Source organism: Pholcus phalangioides, unplaced genomic scaffold, assembly GCF_987345545.1.
Source record: "Pholcus phalangioides strain wild (caught in Gottingen) unplaced genomic scaffold, Ppha-v1.0 ptg000011l_1, whole genome shotgun sequence".
In the NCBI taxonomy this organism is placed as follows: domain Eukaryota; kingdom Metazoa; phylum Arthropoda; class Arachnida; order Araneae; family Pholcidae; genus Pholcus; species Pholcus phalangioides.
In genome coordinates this window covers 10,999,804-11,016,741 of record NW_028301604.1, presented here as the reverse complement: position 1 = coordinate 11,016,741, position 16,938 = coordinate 10,999,804, and the positions used below count along the sequence as shown (strand labels likewise).

The 16,938-nt window shown below is 33.3% G+C and overlaps 1 protein-coding gene across 1 annotated transcript; it reads right to left on the bottom strand.

The window, feature by feature from the left end:
• Positions 1 to 2,194: 2,194 nt before the first annotated feature.
• On the bottom strand, positions 2,195 to 13,186 carry LOC149080045 (transmembrane protein 115). Its single transcript, XM_089238993.1, has 3 exons — positions 12,386 to 13,186; positions 7,902 to 8,072; positions 2,195 to 7,405 (listed from the first exon to the last, which is right to left on the bottom strand). Exons 1-3 carry the CDS (start codon positions 13,114 to 13,116, stop codon positions 7,177 to 7,179), a joined length of 1,131 nt encoding a protein of 376 aa, XP_089095119.1. The 5' UTR covers positions 13,117 to 13,186; the 3' UTR covers positions 2,195 to 7,176.
• Between the last annotated feature and the right edge of the window lie 3,752 nt (positions 13,187 to 16,938).

The following is a 16,938-nucleotide window of genomic DNA, read 5'->3' as shown; positions in this document are numbered from 1 at the left end:
GTAGATATTGCTTTTCACTAGTGCTTTCATCATTAAAAATTATAAAAGTATATTAATTCAAAATCTTTTGAAAAATGGACAGACAAAAAAAAATTAGTTCTTAAACTTTGCATTTTTTAGTAAACATGGATAACTGTTTTAACTAATTTTAATTAATAATTACTGATAGAATAAATGTAATTTTTATTCCTCTCAAATTATATTGTATAGTTTTTAGCACGAAAACTATAAAAACTCTACTGCAATCAAATGACCCTATCTCGGGCTTTTGCAAAATTCCACAATCTTGTGATGGAAGGCAAAATTAAGGTAAATATAAACTAATGTAATTAACTTAAATTAATAAATTTCAATGATTAAACTCATTTGAATAACAAAAATTTGGTTTTATGTGCATGAGTAAATCAATGGGAAAGAAGAAATAGCAAAGTCATGGCTTAATCCATCTGTCGGGTCACTTCGCTTACGGGGTCACATATTTTTGCTCTCCCAAAGGTGACCCACTAACAAGGCTTGACTGCATATGAAATCAAAAACCATGAAGAATTAAGGAAGGGTTCCCTTCTAAAACATTTCTATCTAGTTTATTACTTGATATGAATAACCACAGGAAAAAATTATCTCCTATTCAGGGAGAGCAACTTTCAGATCTCAAAAGCTTATGTGCAGGTATTCATTAACCAGAGCCAGATCTATTAAGCAAACTTTTGAGTTGAGAAGCATCAATACACCGATACTATTGGATCTAAGAATAAAGTCATCTGAAGTCTCCAATGGTGTCAATATCACCATACTTGTGTTGTTGTATGTTTATGCATATCCTATTATACAAGAATAATAGAGAATGCAGACTGAAACTGCATGCGAAGAGTGACTGAAGAAAATAAAACACTACTCTAGCACTTACACTGGCTCAATAATTTGTAATATAACATTTATCAACAAAAGTCATTAATTTTTATGCCAATATCAACCCTGCTGAATATTCTGAAAAATCAACATTGAACCACAATAAGAAATATTATTTGGTCAAGCAACAACAGATTATTTGGTCCTTCATTGAATGCAAGAATAAAGTCAAATTAATGCTATTTCATTAAATATTTCTTCAAGTATAGGCCTAATAAAATAAAATTATTAATCATTGTTAAACTATACTAGAAAGTCAGACTTCAGAAGTATTTTAATCTAACTCAAAAAATAACAATTTTAGAGTTACTATTGTATTGTTGCAAAAAGATTTTAAAAAAGTCTGAAGAAAATACGCAAAATCTTCAGACACACAATATTTCATTATAGTACATTTTTTAAATCAATAGGCTGTTTGAAATTTTGATCAAGGAAATGGCGTATAAACTGTGTTCACATAAAAATGAGTCTAAAAAAACATGTATTATGTTACACATATCAACTAATAATTTATTATCTTCTATACAAAAGGTAATAAATTTCTTTCCTTCATTTTTTTTTTTTTTTTTTTTTTTAAATTGGCAACTACTTCCTAAGCTTAAAAAATCACTAAGAATGCAACTAAATATTTACTTCTGAATAATACTTATAGAATTTTCTAATAGCTTATATTTATATATACAGACATGCCAACTTTGGCTTAAAGCTTGTCAGTAGTAATGAATGCCATGGGGGTACCCCAAGACAACATAATCATAATACAATAAAAAATAATCACTCAAAAATTATTTTTAATTTTAATTGAAAGTTCATTAAATATAGCATCTCAGTGGCACTGGAACCTACAAGGCTCTGGCCACATGAGGCCCCCACCTTCCCAAGCAATGTTCCAAGATTGGTGAGTCCCTTAATAATTCATGAATATTCAATGCAATCCCAACCTGCATACGCCCTTGTGGGCCGTATATACGGACATGTAGCAACCCTAGACCCCCACCCTCATTTTCTTTATAACAGAGATCCTACAATGAAACATTCTTTCCCACACAAGATCCCTGAGCTCGACTATGCACTATGCAAATGAAACCGGGTCCGACTAGGAGCGCTGAACCACTCAAAAACCTGTTTAGCCCACAGCTTGGGGCGGTTTTGATGGAAAACAGGTTTTTGCGTGTTTAGGCATCAAGTGGAGTGGCTGGTTTAGACGCAGCTTTACAGATTGCCTTCAGCACACAGACAAAACAGATCAGTTGAGTTTGTTTTCTCTTGAACTCTCTCACATGCGTATACAAATTTATCATCATGGTAAAGATCGATGCAATTTTATAAAAATAATAAGAATAAGTAAACCACCACAAGAAACTCAAAGACCAGATTTTTTTTAACCAATTTCCGCAGCATTAAGAGAGTCTCCCGTAGCTCCATAGTTCATCTCACCTATCTGTAGAAACTACGGACAATCCGTAGCAGTTGTAACTCTGTATATATATATCTTTCATACACCTTTAATTTGATATCAGCAGTCAAACATTAAAAACTTTCTTGACAAAAAATTCTCTGCATTCTTGTTTTGACTTCTAAAAAAACATTTACTTATGACTATTAAAAATAAACAAGAACTTGAATCTGATGAAAAAAAATTTCTCTCATTTTTTCAACAGAAAAAAATTAAATTTATGTATAAGTAACTTATCAATTGTGAATTGAGGATAAATATATGTTTAAAATATGTTGCAATACGTATGGCAATACAATCAAAGGGATATATGTGGGTGATATACTATTTCTCATTAAGGTGTGGCAAAAGTAAATTTATCCAACAGCCATAAAACTGTATATTGGTAGTTCATTCATTTACGATACTCTCTCAACACATCATAAAAAAACCAGTTTCATAAAACTACATAGATTTTAGATATGATTGTTGTAATTTTGGCATCTGTGTATTCAATAAACTGTGCGAAAAAAGATCCCAGGAAAAAAAAGTGTATATATATGACGCAGATTAACAATTGAGAAAATTATTGCAAAAAAATGAGAAACTTTACACAAAAAAAAAATTAGATAATGAATAACAGTAGGCAAAATTAGTCTGGGAGGCTGCTCTCTCCCAAGCTAGAGAAAAGATCATGCTTTCCAATGCCAGACTTTTCCCTAAACTATTAAGACCAACTTTCTCTTAGGCCGGGATTACACTGTAAAGGATCATTTATAAAACTTGAAAAAATGAACTTTTATGAAACTTTTATAATGCAATCCCGGCCTTAATGGATTTGACTGAAATACTACTTGTCAAAAATTTCTTTTAAATTGATGACAAAAAATAAATTTGCAATCAGACCTCAAGTTAAAAGATATATAGTATTCATCACTTACAACCATTACAAGTTACATTGAGTATATTTTAAAAAAGGAAATCCATTAAACCAAGATGTCATAAATAGATTGTGTGGGACTATGCCTCATCACTGCCACTCTTGTGTACATCCATCTATCCCTGAAAAGTTATCTCAACCCTTTTTATCTACTGACAGTACCTTAACATACTAAATTAGATTTATTAGTCATTTGTTATGTACTAAAAGTTTTTGGAGAAACAGTATTTATATATATAGTCTTTAATAGAACCAAAATGACCAGCTGAATAATTTATATAATTATTTATCATTACATTTACCATTATACTCTTATTTTTTCATAATTTAGTAGATTAAGCATTGAATATAACAAAAAAAAAAAAATCACTTCACATTTCTTCTGTATATACGGAAATTGGGAAAAGATGAGCCAGACTTGCTGTTTAAGTTGTGGTACACCAAAGTTGAGCACACTAAAACAATTTTTTGTCATAGAATTGATCTAAAATTAAATACAAAGGATGAAACTAAAAAAATGAAGCACATACAGAATAATACAGAAGATTAAAAAACAACTTCAATCGAAAATAATCAAAGCAATCCCTCCAAAGAGCGACTGCCAATCATAATACATGCCTCAGAGATTTGCAGACATTTTGAAACATAACAGGCATATCGTGCTCAACTGCAGCAACAATTTAAATTCCACAGACAGATTCAAGATGATTTTCATCAAGGTTCTTACTCCACAAAAAAAACAAAAAAAAAAACAACCATGACAGAGATCAGGCAATATCATGCAAATCAAGTTTTCAGTTAGCCCTGTCTAACCCATCAATGACCAATCTAGCACCTTTACATTTCATTTTCAATCTAGATTACTATGACCAAAAATAATTGCTTTGTTGAAAACCTACCACCCGTAAAAGTTTTGCTGATCTTTTTGAATTGTACTGTATAATTGCATCGTTTATACAAATTGTGAGAATGCATATTCATTGAATTTATTGTGTCTTTATCCATAATTTTTTATAGCATATATCTCCCAGTTTTTTTGTTAGTTATCAATATATATATGCACCATCTTTGTTTAGCTCACACAGATTTATTTTTGAGTATTTTAATTTGATCATGTGGGTTGTACATATACTTTACTATAATCTGCATTAAACATGTTTGATAGAGAGAAATTAAATGTTTGGAAAAAGTTCCATTAAACTATGGCTTTAAAAATTCTCATTTATTAACATGATGTTGAAATACATAAAATGAATGTGATTTTATCATTTCTTTAACCAGAACCAGAGAAAAAGGCATAAATGAAACTTCAAGAAAAGAACATTTAATAACATTAATGATAAAAATATATTTAAATATTTGGGATGAAATAAAAAGCGAAGATAGCATGAGTAACTTCACCTGATGTGCTCAATATGTATAACACAATTGTAATGCAAAGTCAGCCATGGAAATTAGCTAAGCTAAAGTAGTATGAGACAATGATGCGCTGCTGATCATCAACATAATAAATCGTCAAATTTTAATAAATATCAGTTTGAAAAATCCTCTGTACCAATGTTTTGAAATGGAAGATCTTGATTTGAAAAATGATTCAGGACCAAATTATTTTGAAACTGTCAAGATATAAAAAAAAGTCAACATAAAATCAAACTTGACTATATCACAATTTTTATACAGATGAGAATCGTGATGTAAACTATAAGATATTTCTGTGCTGCTTGGAACAAAAATTTTGGAATTCAAAGAAGCAAATATTATCATCAACTAATCATTTGATATCCATAAAATAGTCAAACTTACATATAATGAGCTCACTTTTAACAAGAATCTGGATTTAATGAGCAAATTAATGCATTTTGTTGTATACAATTTTAACTTATGGTAATTGTCACTTTTAACAAGCAGTTTTGCATGGTAGCTCAGATTTAAAGACCATTTTGAAGGGGGAAAAGCTTGAGTAAATAAAGACAAAAATGGAGAGAATGAAAAGTAAATGGAAGAAAGAACTACAAAACTGAGTTTCTTTTGCTCCTCTTATAATATGGAAATAACACATTTGACAAATAAATGTCAAAAGTAATTCAACAAAAGGCCTATCACCCCATAAGGTTTTTGTCAATGTGCAGGAACAGTAATGCTTTGTCTAGAAAAGAGGAATGAGAATGGGAAATGAAGATAAGAGAAACTGACGAATAAGAATTTTAAAACATGGCCAAGTTATCCATTTCTTCATTCACAAACTCCATGGGTTTGAGTGTGAAGATCCTCACCAGAATGTGAGGATTTTCAGTTTTAACCATCAAAGATGAAATAAATATTATAAAGTTGCTAAAAAGGTGAAATTTTTTTTATATGTCTAATATCCACACATATTGTGTTATACATATTTACACTTGCTATAAGCACTTAATATGTAAAATTTCATTTTTCACTTCAATACATATTTAGCAGGTGACTGGATTTAACAAGTATTCTTGCAGGGAATGAGCTGTTCATTATAAGTGAGTCCTACTGTATTACATATGCCATGTAAGATTGGTCTGTATTATTAATGATTTTTGAACTTTCAATCTCAACTTTGTTGTCAATTCTTTCATTTCAGCTTGGAAAAAAAAAAATCTCTAGTATCTTTAAAATATCCTAATTTTAAAATAATCAATTTAAACTGAATAAAAAAATTTTCTTGTGTGGTTTTTTAACCTGCTATTATGCTAACCTGCTCAATTTTTGATTGCAGCTGGTCATTTTCTCTCATTTAAAATGAGGATTGAATGATACAATGGCTATTTTCAATGTTAATTCTTTTGGTCAGTGCCCATAATATTGTCATCCATTTGTATTAAATAAGTTCACATACCTTCACTTTTTTACCAAGTTCAGATACTTTTTTTAAGCAACAATATAAAATTTGTTCCCTTTTCAATCACCTAACACTCATCACTTATGAAAAGAACAATCACTGAACAAACTTGATGTGATTGATCATGACAATTTCTTGGTGAATATCTTTTTTGTTCATGCAGGAAAATAATTGAAACATTAAATCTTCCAAAAAATTTCAGGTTCAAAATACTGTGTACTTTCAATGAAAATTTTAAACATTCACAGATAAAAATAAATATCATTTAATTTAATGAAGAATTTACACATATTGTTATATTTTTCCAACAGCAGAAATTTAAAAATAGCATCAACATATGCGAGATTTGAGATATATGCTCCAATCCAATAATGAACTATAATCCTTAACATAAAATTATGCTGCTAAAATGAATGAAATAACTGGCATTACTCAGATGATTTACCACTTATAATGTTTCCTGTAAAAGTATACATATAATAAAAGAAGAAATTAATTTTTATACAGAACCTCATATAAGAAAAATAGGCCTATACCCAATCACATTCGAACATATCATTTAATTCCTATTTTTAATCTATGGCATTAAAACTCTTTATAAACAATGATGTGTAAAAAATGACAGAGCACCAAAACTATAAACAATTGCAATTGAATGCAACATTAAAATTTTAAAATATTTTCAGGAAACACAAAATCAGGCTTTCAGAATTTATTTTTATGATGATTTTCAGAAATCAGATATAGGTATGCTATTAATTGCTTCAAAATCCATAAGCAAAATTTACAAGGAAAAATTACTAATTGATGTATGATTTGCATGCACAGGATTAAAACTGTGTCTCATCATACATTCAGATATTTCATTCTTTTAATCTCCAATATATATTGCATTATATGGCTAAATTATATGCCTAAAAAAATTGGGTGCTTAGTTAAGAAAGAATACATTGTCCACATGTTTTCAAAAATATTTTCACAGAAAAAGCTTGAAATCGATAAGTGCTAAATTTACTGAAATAAATTAAATTACTTTGAGGAACTAGTACGAGTTTCAACTGAACTGACTGTAGGTGCTTGAAATGATGCTATAGATGTGGAAGTTGAACCTGATGTTTCAATTTGCTGCTCTTCTAGAGGCATTGGTATAGAAACACTTAGTCCTTCAACCAAACAGTGTTGTTCACTGTCTTCTGAACTCGACGAAATTTGCTCAGCTTTACTTAACCTTTCACTTAAGGCTCGTAAAGCTATTTGTCTAAAAAGAAAATAATTTATAATACATGTACAAACAAACACTTTCATAGAACAATTAATTTTATTCCAGTGTCTTATATTTTTCTCTCTTTTTTAGTGTTTTTTTGAACATCTTGTATATTTAAATACAATTTCTATAAAAACAATTTTACAAAATGTAAACATCAGCTTTTATTCTACAATATTGGTGACAACAAACCTTAAAAATTGTTTTTTTCCAGTTGCTTGGACATATCAATCACTTGTATCTTACTTATTAAATATTAGAAAACATATGCATAATAATGCTACTAAGAATCATTGTTTCTTGAACATAGCCCTTTGCCAAGCCCTGGTGTTGTGTATTCAATCAATTGAAGTTTCCATTTGTTATATCATATGATGAGTAAATATAAATTTAATCAATTTTATTTATATATATAAAAAAACTTTAAATTCTCAAATTGGCATTTTTTTTTTTTTTTTAACTTTTTTTTGTTACTCTAACGAAAAATTACCTTCTCCTTTCTGTGTCACAATCAACTTCTGGTAAGTTGAAATTCACTGAAGGACTTGAAATCAGTGAATAACGCTCCTTCCTCTTCTTACATATCCTCAAATAAACTAATAGTCTGAAGATAAAAGAACCCATGGCATCCATAGCAGTCTGTAGGATGCTAGGAAAAAAACTGGGGGGGGGGGAAGAAGAACTGAGAAAATAAATATCATAGGTACACAAAATAAATCATATTCAGTAGATTAATCTATGCATCTATCCTAACAAAGAAAAAAAAGGAACCCTTCCGAATGATTGTTTTAACTGTACTAGTATAACTTCATATTTTCAGAGTTCACTTATTTTTGCTTTAAAAAATTAGAAATCTGAAAGTCAATGTTAGAGAAACAATGATTGAAATGGAAGAAATATTTAGATTATTCATTTTCAAAACAAAATATAAATTTCAAACATTTCTCTCATACATATTATAATTAAAATTATCTGTCATCTATATTTTACAAAAATTAATTTTTTGTAAAATATAGATGACATTTACTCTCCTTTGCTCCCATTAGCTATCATTTAGGTACATTGTGAGTGCAGCCGAGAAAAAAAATTTCCTCCTAATACAGACCAGAGAAACAGTATTCCTATCGCAGAGTTAAAGATACCAGCTTTTTCATTTCTCTTGTAAACTGGACTATAAGCTACAGTACTGTTTCCCAAAAACAACTTCACAGGGTGGAACATCAAGGAAGCAAAGTTAATCTATCCAGTGTTTTGGACGTAATATTACATCGGGTTGAATGGATCATTTGATCATTGATCATTTTTGTCACACCACGGTCATTTTCTGCACACGAGGGCTAATTAGACTGGGACCTACAATTTATTGCCGATTCTGAATGGCAGGCTTCTTTTTCATACTCATCGAGAGGTTGGTGTGCTAACCCCTCGATGGGGGAGTCCCTGCTGTAGCAATTTTTTCTGCATTCTGACAAGGATGAACCGGGTATCAAACTTGCGACACCTCTAAACATCCTTTGGTACTTTAGGCGAGTATCTTACCGACCTGGGCTACCGCGCGCCCTCGGGTTAATGGAAGAAATAGAAACACCATTCCTTCGCTGCTATTGTTATGCCACATGTGTGCACTTAACCAAGCCACCTTAAAACCTTTCATGTGAGAGAATAAAAACTTGTTCTTTTCACTAAAAATCGCCCCCCCCCCCCATTTGTCTTTCAGAGGCGATTTATTTTGAAATAAATTTGTCAATAAAAGAATATCATGGTAATGCATTTTTCCTACGTATGATTTTCTGATCTCAGAAATCATATGAAGTCCAGGGTTTAAGCTACGGTCGCATTTTTCGCAAAATGTGAAAGAAAATCTCAGAATGCGAAAAAAGTAGTAGGCTAGCCACTTTCGCAACAATGCGTACACGAGGTACACAACTAGTAGACATCCAACCATCAATCATTACATTAGGGGTCATTCAAGTATTACGTCAGCATCGGGGGGGGGGTTTCGGATTTGCTGACTTGGGGGGGGGGGGGGGTTTGAAGGTTGCTGACGTCATCAACCACCCTTTTTGAAGGTATGAAATATTCTAAGCTGCTGACAAAATTTTGCTGACAAGGGGTGGAGGGGTCAAAAATGGCTAAAAATCTGCTGACGTAATACTTGAATGGCCCCTTAGCATTGTAGCATTTTGCTAAAGCTTATCCTCTCATTTTCGTTTTTTTGCGAAAGGAATTTTTTTATCCAGCTTAAACCCTGATGAAGTCCTATAGAAAATCAAATATAACTCATTATTTTCTTAAAGATTATACACAATGGCAATAACTTGTTCATTTTTGACATAATGTTATGGTTTCTAGACTTACCTACTGCAAAAAAAATCATGTAAATGTTTGAATTTACCATTTTATTTAATATTTTGTTCCTCATTCAGAACCCGACCCCCCAGAGAAGGACAAAAGCTACAACAGCACATAGCCCTTAACTTTGACAGCTTCGCATTGACAAAATGGAAATGATTTTTATATTCTCCTTTTTTCTAACAATAAAACAAGGGTTGGCTGGTTTTTGACGTATGGCAGTTTTTGATGGTTTAAACCGTGGTTTAAACTTGTGGTAGCAAACAAATAAAACCTACAATCACCAAAGGAAAAAACCTTGGAGCAATCAGAAATTGTCAATTTGGCGCAACCTTACAGAATCTTAACCTAGATGTTTACGGTTGGAAGAGCCATAGTATAATCCCTTTTATCATTGGCAACTTTTTTGGCGATTTCTTTTTTTTGTATGTTGGTGCTTTTTTTCCTGGTCGGCCATTTTCTTCCATTGTCTTTTTTTCTGCTTCTAGGTTTGCAGTTTCTTTTTTACTGTTGTTTACTGTAGTCTGTATAATCATCTGAAAGTGAAGTTACCCCTAAAGGTCACAAGTAATAATAATTAGAGCCCGAATTACATGAAAATGCATATGCATATTTTGACCTTTTTTTAGCATTAATGCATATAAATGCATAAAATCAATATAAGTGCACATTTTTGAAGGTTTATTTAAGCTCACTCAATTTTTTTTTATAATTTTTCAAATATTTTTCATATTATTTTCATAACAGTGTTTTTCCCGCAGGTGAAATTTAGTGGATTAATACATATTTATAAAGTAGGCTATTTTATGAATACTGTTTTATTGTAAGACTATTTCTAAAGATATCTCAAAGTGTTAAATTTTTTTAGAAATAGTTTCTAAAACTCTTTTGTTACTATTTTTGTTATTGAGCATCTACAACAAACTAAAAATTAAAAAATACCTGAATAAAAAATATGTAGAAGTTATTTGCATATGTGGTATATACAGAGGCAGATTAAACAGCAGACAGAAAAACCAAAACTCCACACTTTTTTCTAATTCAAGGGGCCCAATATTTTCTTTTGCGCCCGGGACCTTGATCGACTTTAATCCGCCACTGGATATGTATATATATAAAAGGGGATATACTTTTTGTAAATGAATTCATATGCACTAAGAAATAGAAGAGATGCATTTTTTTTTTAAAAACACATCTGCTTTTTTTTTGGGTGGCAATTTTTTTAAATTTTCTCATTTTTTTTACATATTTTGGAACTTTGACACTTTCAAGATTTCTAGTGCAGTTTCTGGGGTGTTTAATGCATATTTTGGGATTTTCAGTGCATATTTGCATATCTTTAAAGCATATTTTACCACTTTTTTAGCACATATAATCCGGGCTCTAATAATAAGCTTTTGTGCTAAAGGGCACAACGCTTTCTAAGCTTTTTTTTGGTTCATTTTGGTGTACTATATATACTGTTTCCCCAAGTATGTTACCTTCAGTTTTTCTTGTGGGAACGTATATAATCTGATTTTCTTTCTGGACACATTTCATATTTACATTTTTATTAATTTTTTACATACTAGCTGTTATACCTGGCAATGTTTTTAATGAACCCAGAAAGAATTTCTTTTTGTCTTGACTGTTGCATTATTTAATAGAGACCTGGTTTTTATTTTTATCCCAGAGAATATATTTAATCTATATATATCAAGAGAGGGACCGTTTTACTATTCAAAAGGGAGACCTGGTTTTTATTTATAACCCTGAGTTTTTATAACAGAATCATGTTTTTATTTATATCCCATTGTTCATTTTCCAACATGTTGTTTCATTTTTAATCTCAATCCTGTATTTTGTCTAGGACAAGTCTGCACAAGTGCTAGGTCACCATGACGACTAGAAAATCAGTATTGGCATATAAAATTTTATATGCGTTATTGCTAAACTGCAGGGCAAATATGAAACAAAATTTTTTGACTTTGTAATAATGTGCTTTCCAATATAGGAAGGAGTCCCAGAAAAGTAGAAAAAAAAACATTATTTAGGACTTTTTTTGGGAGAAAACCATGCTTGTCTCTTAAGTAATTTGGCTGGCACCTAAATTTTTTTCAGATTTGTCTAGCCTTGATCTAGGACAGGGGTTCTAAAACTATGCGCCGCAGTACCCTGATGCACCTCCAACCTTTGTAAGGGTGCTACGAAATGGCAACCCTGACAAAGGTTTTTCAAAAATATTCTTTGTTAAAAAGCTCTGGGGAGCCAGCAGAGCTCACAGATAAGCATTGAATAGGGCTAGGGGAAAGGAGCACAGCAAGTGAAAAAAAAGTTTGAGAACCCCTGGTCTGGGATATATTTTTTACCTTGATCCCTTTAGTCTGGAATGCTATTTTGTTATTGTTGTTCATTTTTTGTCTTTTTTTCATTTTAACAGCTATGGTATAATCTCTTTTTTACAATGTGGTGGAGATTTTTTTCTTTGGGAAGAAAAATGTTCAAAAGCATGACTCCCTTTCACTCTTCGCGACTTCTTGTCATGTTTTCTGATATTTTTCTCACCAAAGGAAAAAAAATAACCAAAAAACGATTACACTATAGCCGTTTCAATGTAAAGCAGATTATAAAAAGATGTCTTACCTAGAAAATGTGAAACCAGAAGAAGGATCTCCATGCGTTCCATTGCTATGATGTTGGTGATATCGAAGGTACACCCAAGAAGCTATGATACCAGATGAAAACATGATAGGATATGATGCACTGACTATACCACAAGGCCAAAAACACAAGCTCAGAATCAGTATACACAATGGCACATCTTTGTTCTTCAATTTTCCAACCGGTGTTGCCAACAGCACATGCTGAGGCATAAGCTGTTTTACAGCTACGGCTACACCCGCACAGTATCCCGCAAGACCATTAATATGCACAGAAAATAGGTACGATGTGTCGGATGTTATTGTGAACAAAACTATATAAAACATAACAGACATGAAGGCTACACTCGTGTTCACTAGAGCAAAGAAAGTAAACATTTCAAAAGTACCCCAGAGTGGTTCCAAGAGCTTCCCACACAAACCAACAGTGAGAACATCAGCCAACACCAACCAAAACTTCGTTTCGAGAAAACAAAATGTAAATGCTGTCCATACCCAAAAGTTTGGGGGTACCAAATACCCTGGTGTTACACTCAATATCCTAACTGTATCTGTCAAGAAGGACAAAATGTAACAGAAGATAACAAGCGAACATATAAGTTTGACAACAAGACTGGTACTTTTAACAGCGGCATAAAACTGTTGTCTTACGTACGTGATGTTCCTACCTAAAGAGGATGAATAAAATATATTTCTGGCCCTGTTAAACTGCATATTTAAATAACACAACACCAACTTCCACTTTAGCTACTTGCTATTAATAGTGTGTTGCCGAATCACAATTCTATATATTTCGAAATGTTGTGACCATATGATATGTATTTCAAAGTACATTGCAATGCTGACCATATTCCATCGTGAAAAAATACAGAAGTGGCTCGCTGCAGTATTGAACATGCCAGAATATGTATGTATGCGCGATATTATCAAAAATAGGTTTTTTTGCTGGTATCATCCAACAACTTTCCTCTTCTAGCTTCGAAAACTGAGAAAAAAAAACGCCTGCAAGTTTCAACTGCAATCGCAGGTTAAACGATCAGCGATCGACACGGATTGGTTAAAATTCTTTATTTAACCAATCCGTTTTGATCTTCAATCCTTCCACCTGCGATTGCAGTTGAAACTGTGTTGGTGAATACGGCCGTAAGTCATGTCACTTACCTAATTTTCCACAACAGATGGCGCTACCATTCTGGCCAATGGAACTGGCCGCTAATTTCACAAATGCACACATTTCGCGATTACACGATTTGAGCCAATCACGTCTCTTCTTGGTTTACGACAATTCCCACTACCTTGATATCGTAGGATCTGTTCTGCTTTCGGTCACAAAGTGGCTTCGTTATGTAATTACTGGAATGTATTCTGAAAGATTAACACGCTGTATCCCAAACAAACATTGTTTTTTATTTTAATTCGCATAAGGGAAGGATTAAAATTCCGTGGTTAATAAAATAAAATAGCATACCCTCGTAAAAAAGGACATGTTTGTCTTTTGCAAACTTGCTGACAATTGGAGAATTTTCCTATGCCAATTTATAAGAACTGTTCCTCCGTCTTTCTCAGAAGACGTTGAGCTGGCGCCAATACGGACTATAGTACAACAATTCTCTTGCATAGGCCTCTGCCTACAATATCGTATAAATAAATAAATGTAGAAACAGGAGAATGGGGCAAAAAAAAACACGACAGAAAATCAAAAATCTCATCTCGCTCTCCATCCCCATGCACTTTTGAAACTGTCTCTTAAGTTTTCTTTTAGGTCACGATCAATGGGATCGCGAGTTGTAGATGCTGGTAGATATCATTGACATCTCCCTCCCAATGTCCATCAAATGATCAATCGTAAGAAAATATGTAAGTACTGCTGCACCATCTCCCCCAATAGATTGGTATAAGAAAAATCTGCTCGAAAGGAAGAGAAAGTGAGGAAGATTCTGACGAACCTTCAGTGAGTCATTTTTTTTCCGCAGATCTAAAATGTCCATGTCTCTGAATTAATTGTTGTAAAACATATGGGATAGCTCCTCTTATAACGCGTGTGTTAAGGCGCGTATACACTAGCGCGTGGATCGTGCAATGCAAGCATTCCCAAGCGTTCGCAATGCATTCAGTGGGTACGATTTCCGAAACGAATCATCATCATCAACGATGGCTCCATCCGAGAGCTGTTTCAACGCCATCTGTAAGTTTTGAGCGGCAGTAACAACTACTGAGGAACATGAACGAATATGATAAACGAATTTAAATGGCTATTAAAAATGACGAATTTAAATGACTCAAAAATGACGAATTTCAATTCACGAGGGGAAAAAAATGAAGGCTCTAGATAGGCTCAGAAAGCACGCACAAACACGCAAACCGATAACGATGCCGTACAAACTAGAAGGAAGAATACCTTTGTGTTCGTCGAAAAAACCGACTGTTATTGAATCGGTTCAAACAGATCAAGAATGATTCGTTAATCGTTCGCAACACCGTACAAATTACTAAAGGATTTTGCCCTGTCGACCTGCGGTTGGTTGTGTTTTTGTTCTTGTGTCCAATATTTTCAATTTTTTTGTCCTTTTGCATCTCTTTCTTTTGCTGACAAGTTCGTCAGGTTTTTTATTTTTTGTTCCGGAATAGTTTTGTCTGTGGTTTTTTTCTTTTTTTTCCCCTCTTGCAGTGGCGAGAATTAAATAGCACGCCCCAGGGGTGGCGCGCTTAAGCCTAACCTCGGACATGACAAGTCTTTCTGAAACTGACAGTATGAAGATTATTGCATCGACTTCATCGGATAACATTACACAGTCTCTGTCTCACGAGAAAATGGAAGTAAGTGGTTCTGAGAAAAAATCTGACGAACATAATGTATTCACTTCTACCATGTCAGATGGTCAAAAAGCCATTCAAGCGGCCGCTCTGGGCTGCTCATCATTCCAAGTGATGGTGATTTCCCCGCAAATTATCCCAGCTTCGAAGCCTCGTGCCCTGCAGAAGGAGCTAAACACCTACATCAGGAAAAGCAAAGATATCTCAGAGGTGAAATTTACTCGCTCTGGAAAGTGCCTCATTCTAACAATATCAACAGCGAAGTCAACACTGGAGGCACTCATGATCAACCAACTTTTTGGAACTAAAGTATCTACTAAATTCCTACTGGAAAACTGTTCCACGAGATTCCTCGTCAGAAACATAGAATCAGACATCCCTGTGAATGAATTAGCAGAAGAAATCCAAGGGAATAATATAATCCCTCTTGAGCTCCGGCGTTTTATCAAGCAAGGAGTTCCAACCTCCACTGTGTTAGTAACAAAGCTGGGAACACATTTACCTGAGGACATAAAGCTTTGGTTCCTTCGCCAGAAGATTTCTCTTTTCATTGATAGACCGCGACAATGTAAACTATGCTTCAAATTCACACATATTGCAAAATATTGCCCAGCAAGGGCCCAATTTTGTGACAAATGTGGGGAGCAGCACCATGTATCAGTGTGTACGGCTAGTACACTCACCTGTATCAATTGCAAAGGCTCTCACTCAGCGCTTGATAAATCGTGTGTCCAATACAATACAGAATGTAAAGTTTTACAGATCAAAGCAGAGCGCCACGTCTCTATCGCTGTGGCACGACGATCTATTAACACAGAATCATATGCCACGATTACATCCAAAAGTGCTCCTCCTGAAAACACTCAGATTACTTCCACTCTTCAAAGTGAACTTCGTGCTTTTAGGGAAGCATTGATAAATGAAATCAAAGCATTGTTACAACCCTTTTCTTCACCACCAGCAAAAATTACTCAAGAATCTGGCGGCAAAAGAAAGATCACCGATTCGAGTGAAATTGAGCAAGTTGACCTCATCCCATCACAAAATCAAAGGTCCTCTTCCCGTTCTTCACGTCCGGGAAAGAAAAAGTGAAGGAAAAAAAAAAGTAATTTTAGTGTATCTTAGGGGATAAGTTCTCTCCTGGCTTTTTGTTTGTCCTTTCACAATTTTTTTTTTTCATTCAACACTTCAATCAATAGACTTAATAGCCCATCTGGTCTTTCTATCACACAATGGAATGCCAGGGGTATAAAAAACAAAATCTCTTCTGTGAAACAATTTTTGCTTGAACAGTCTGACATCATTCTCATTCAAGAATCGCATTTGAATCCAATGAAAAATTTTTTCCTGCCTGGTTGCCATATTTATCGTCAAGACAATTCTTCAAATAAAAGAGGTCTTCTCACTGCTATCAAGAAACACATTCCTTCAAAACTGGAATTCCAATATTGCAACGACGAGTTTGAAGCTCTCGTCATCTCTGTCTATTTTAATGACAAAATTATATATATTACAAACTGTTACAGACCTCCTTCATCTTCCTTCTCCACTTCTTACCTCAATATCATAAAAGGAAAAATGGGAGGTTCTTTTATTCTGGCAGGTGACTTTAATGCTCACCATCCAGCCTGGATGTCTCGAGAAACTTCCTCCTCTGGCAATAAAATTTATGACTGGCTCAATCTGAATAATATTGCCCTCATTATTCCATCCAGCCCCACT

Excerpts from the sequence above, each read along its gene's own strand:
- LOC149080045 (XM_089238993.1), bottom strand. The coding sequence starts at position 13,116 with ATGCAGTTTAACAGGGCCAGAAATATATTTTATTCATCCTCTTTAGGT. Across the intron at positions 8,073-12,385 it reads TCTGGTTTCACATTTTCTAG|TTTTTTTCCTAGCATCCTAC; the intron begins GTAAGACATCTT and ends CCCCCCCCCCAG. Across the intron at positions 7,406-7,901 it reads TGTGACACAGAAAGGAGAAG|ACAAATAGCTTTACGAGCCT; the intron begins GTAATTTTTCGT and ends TTTTCTTTTTAG.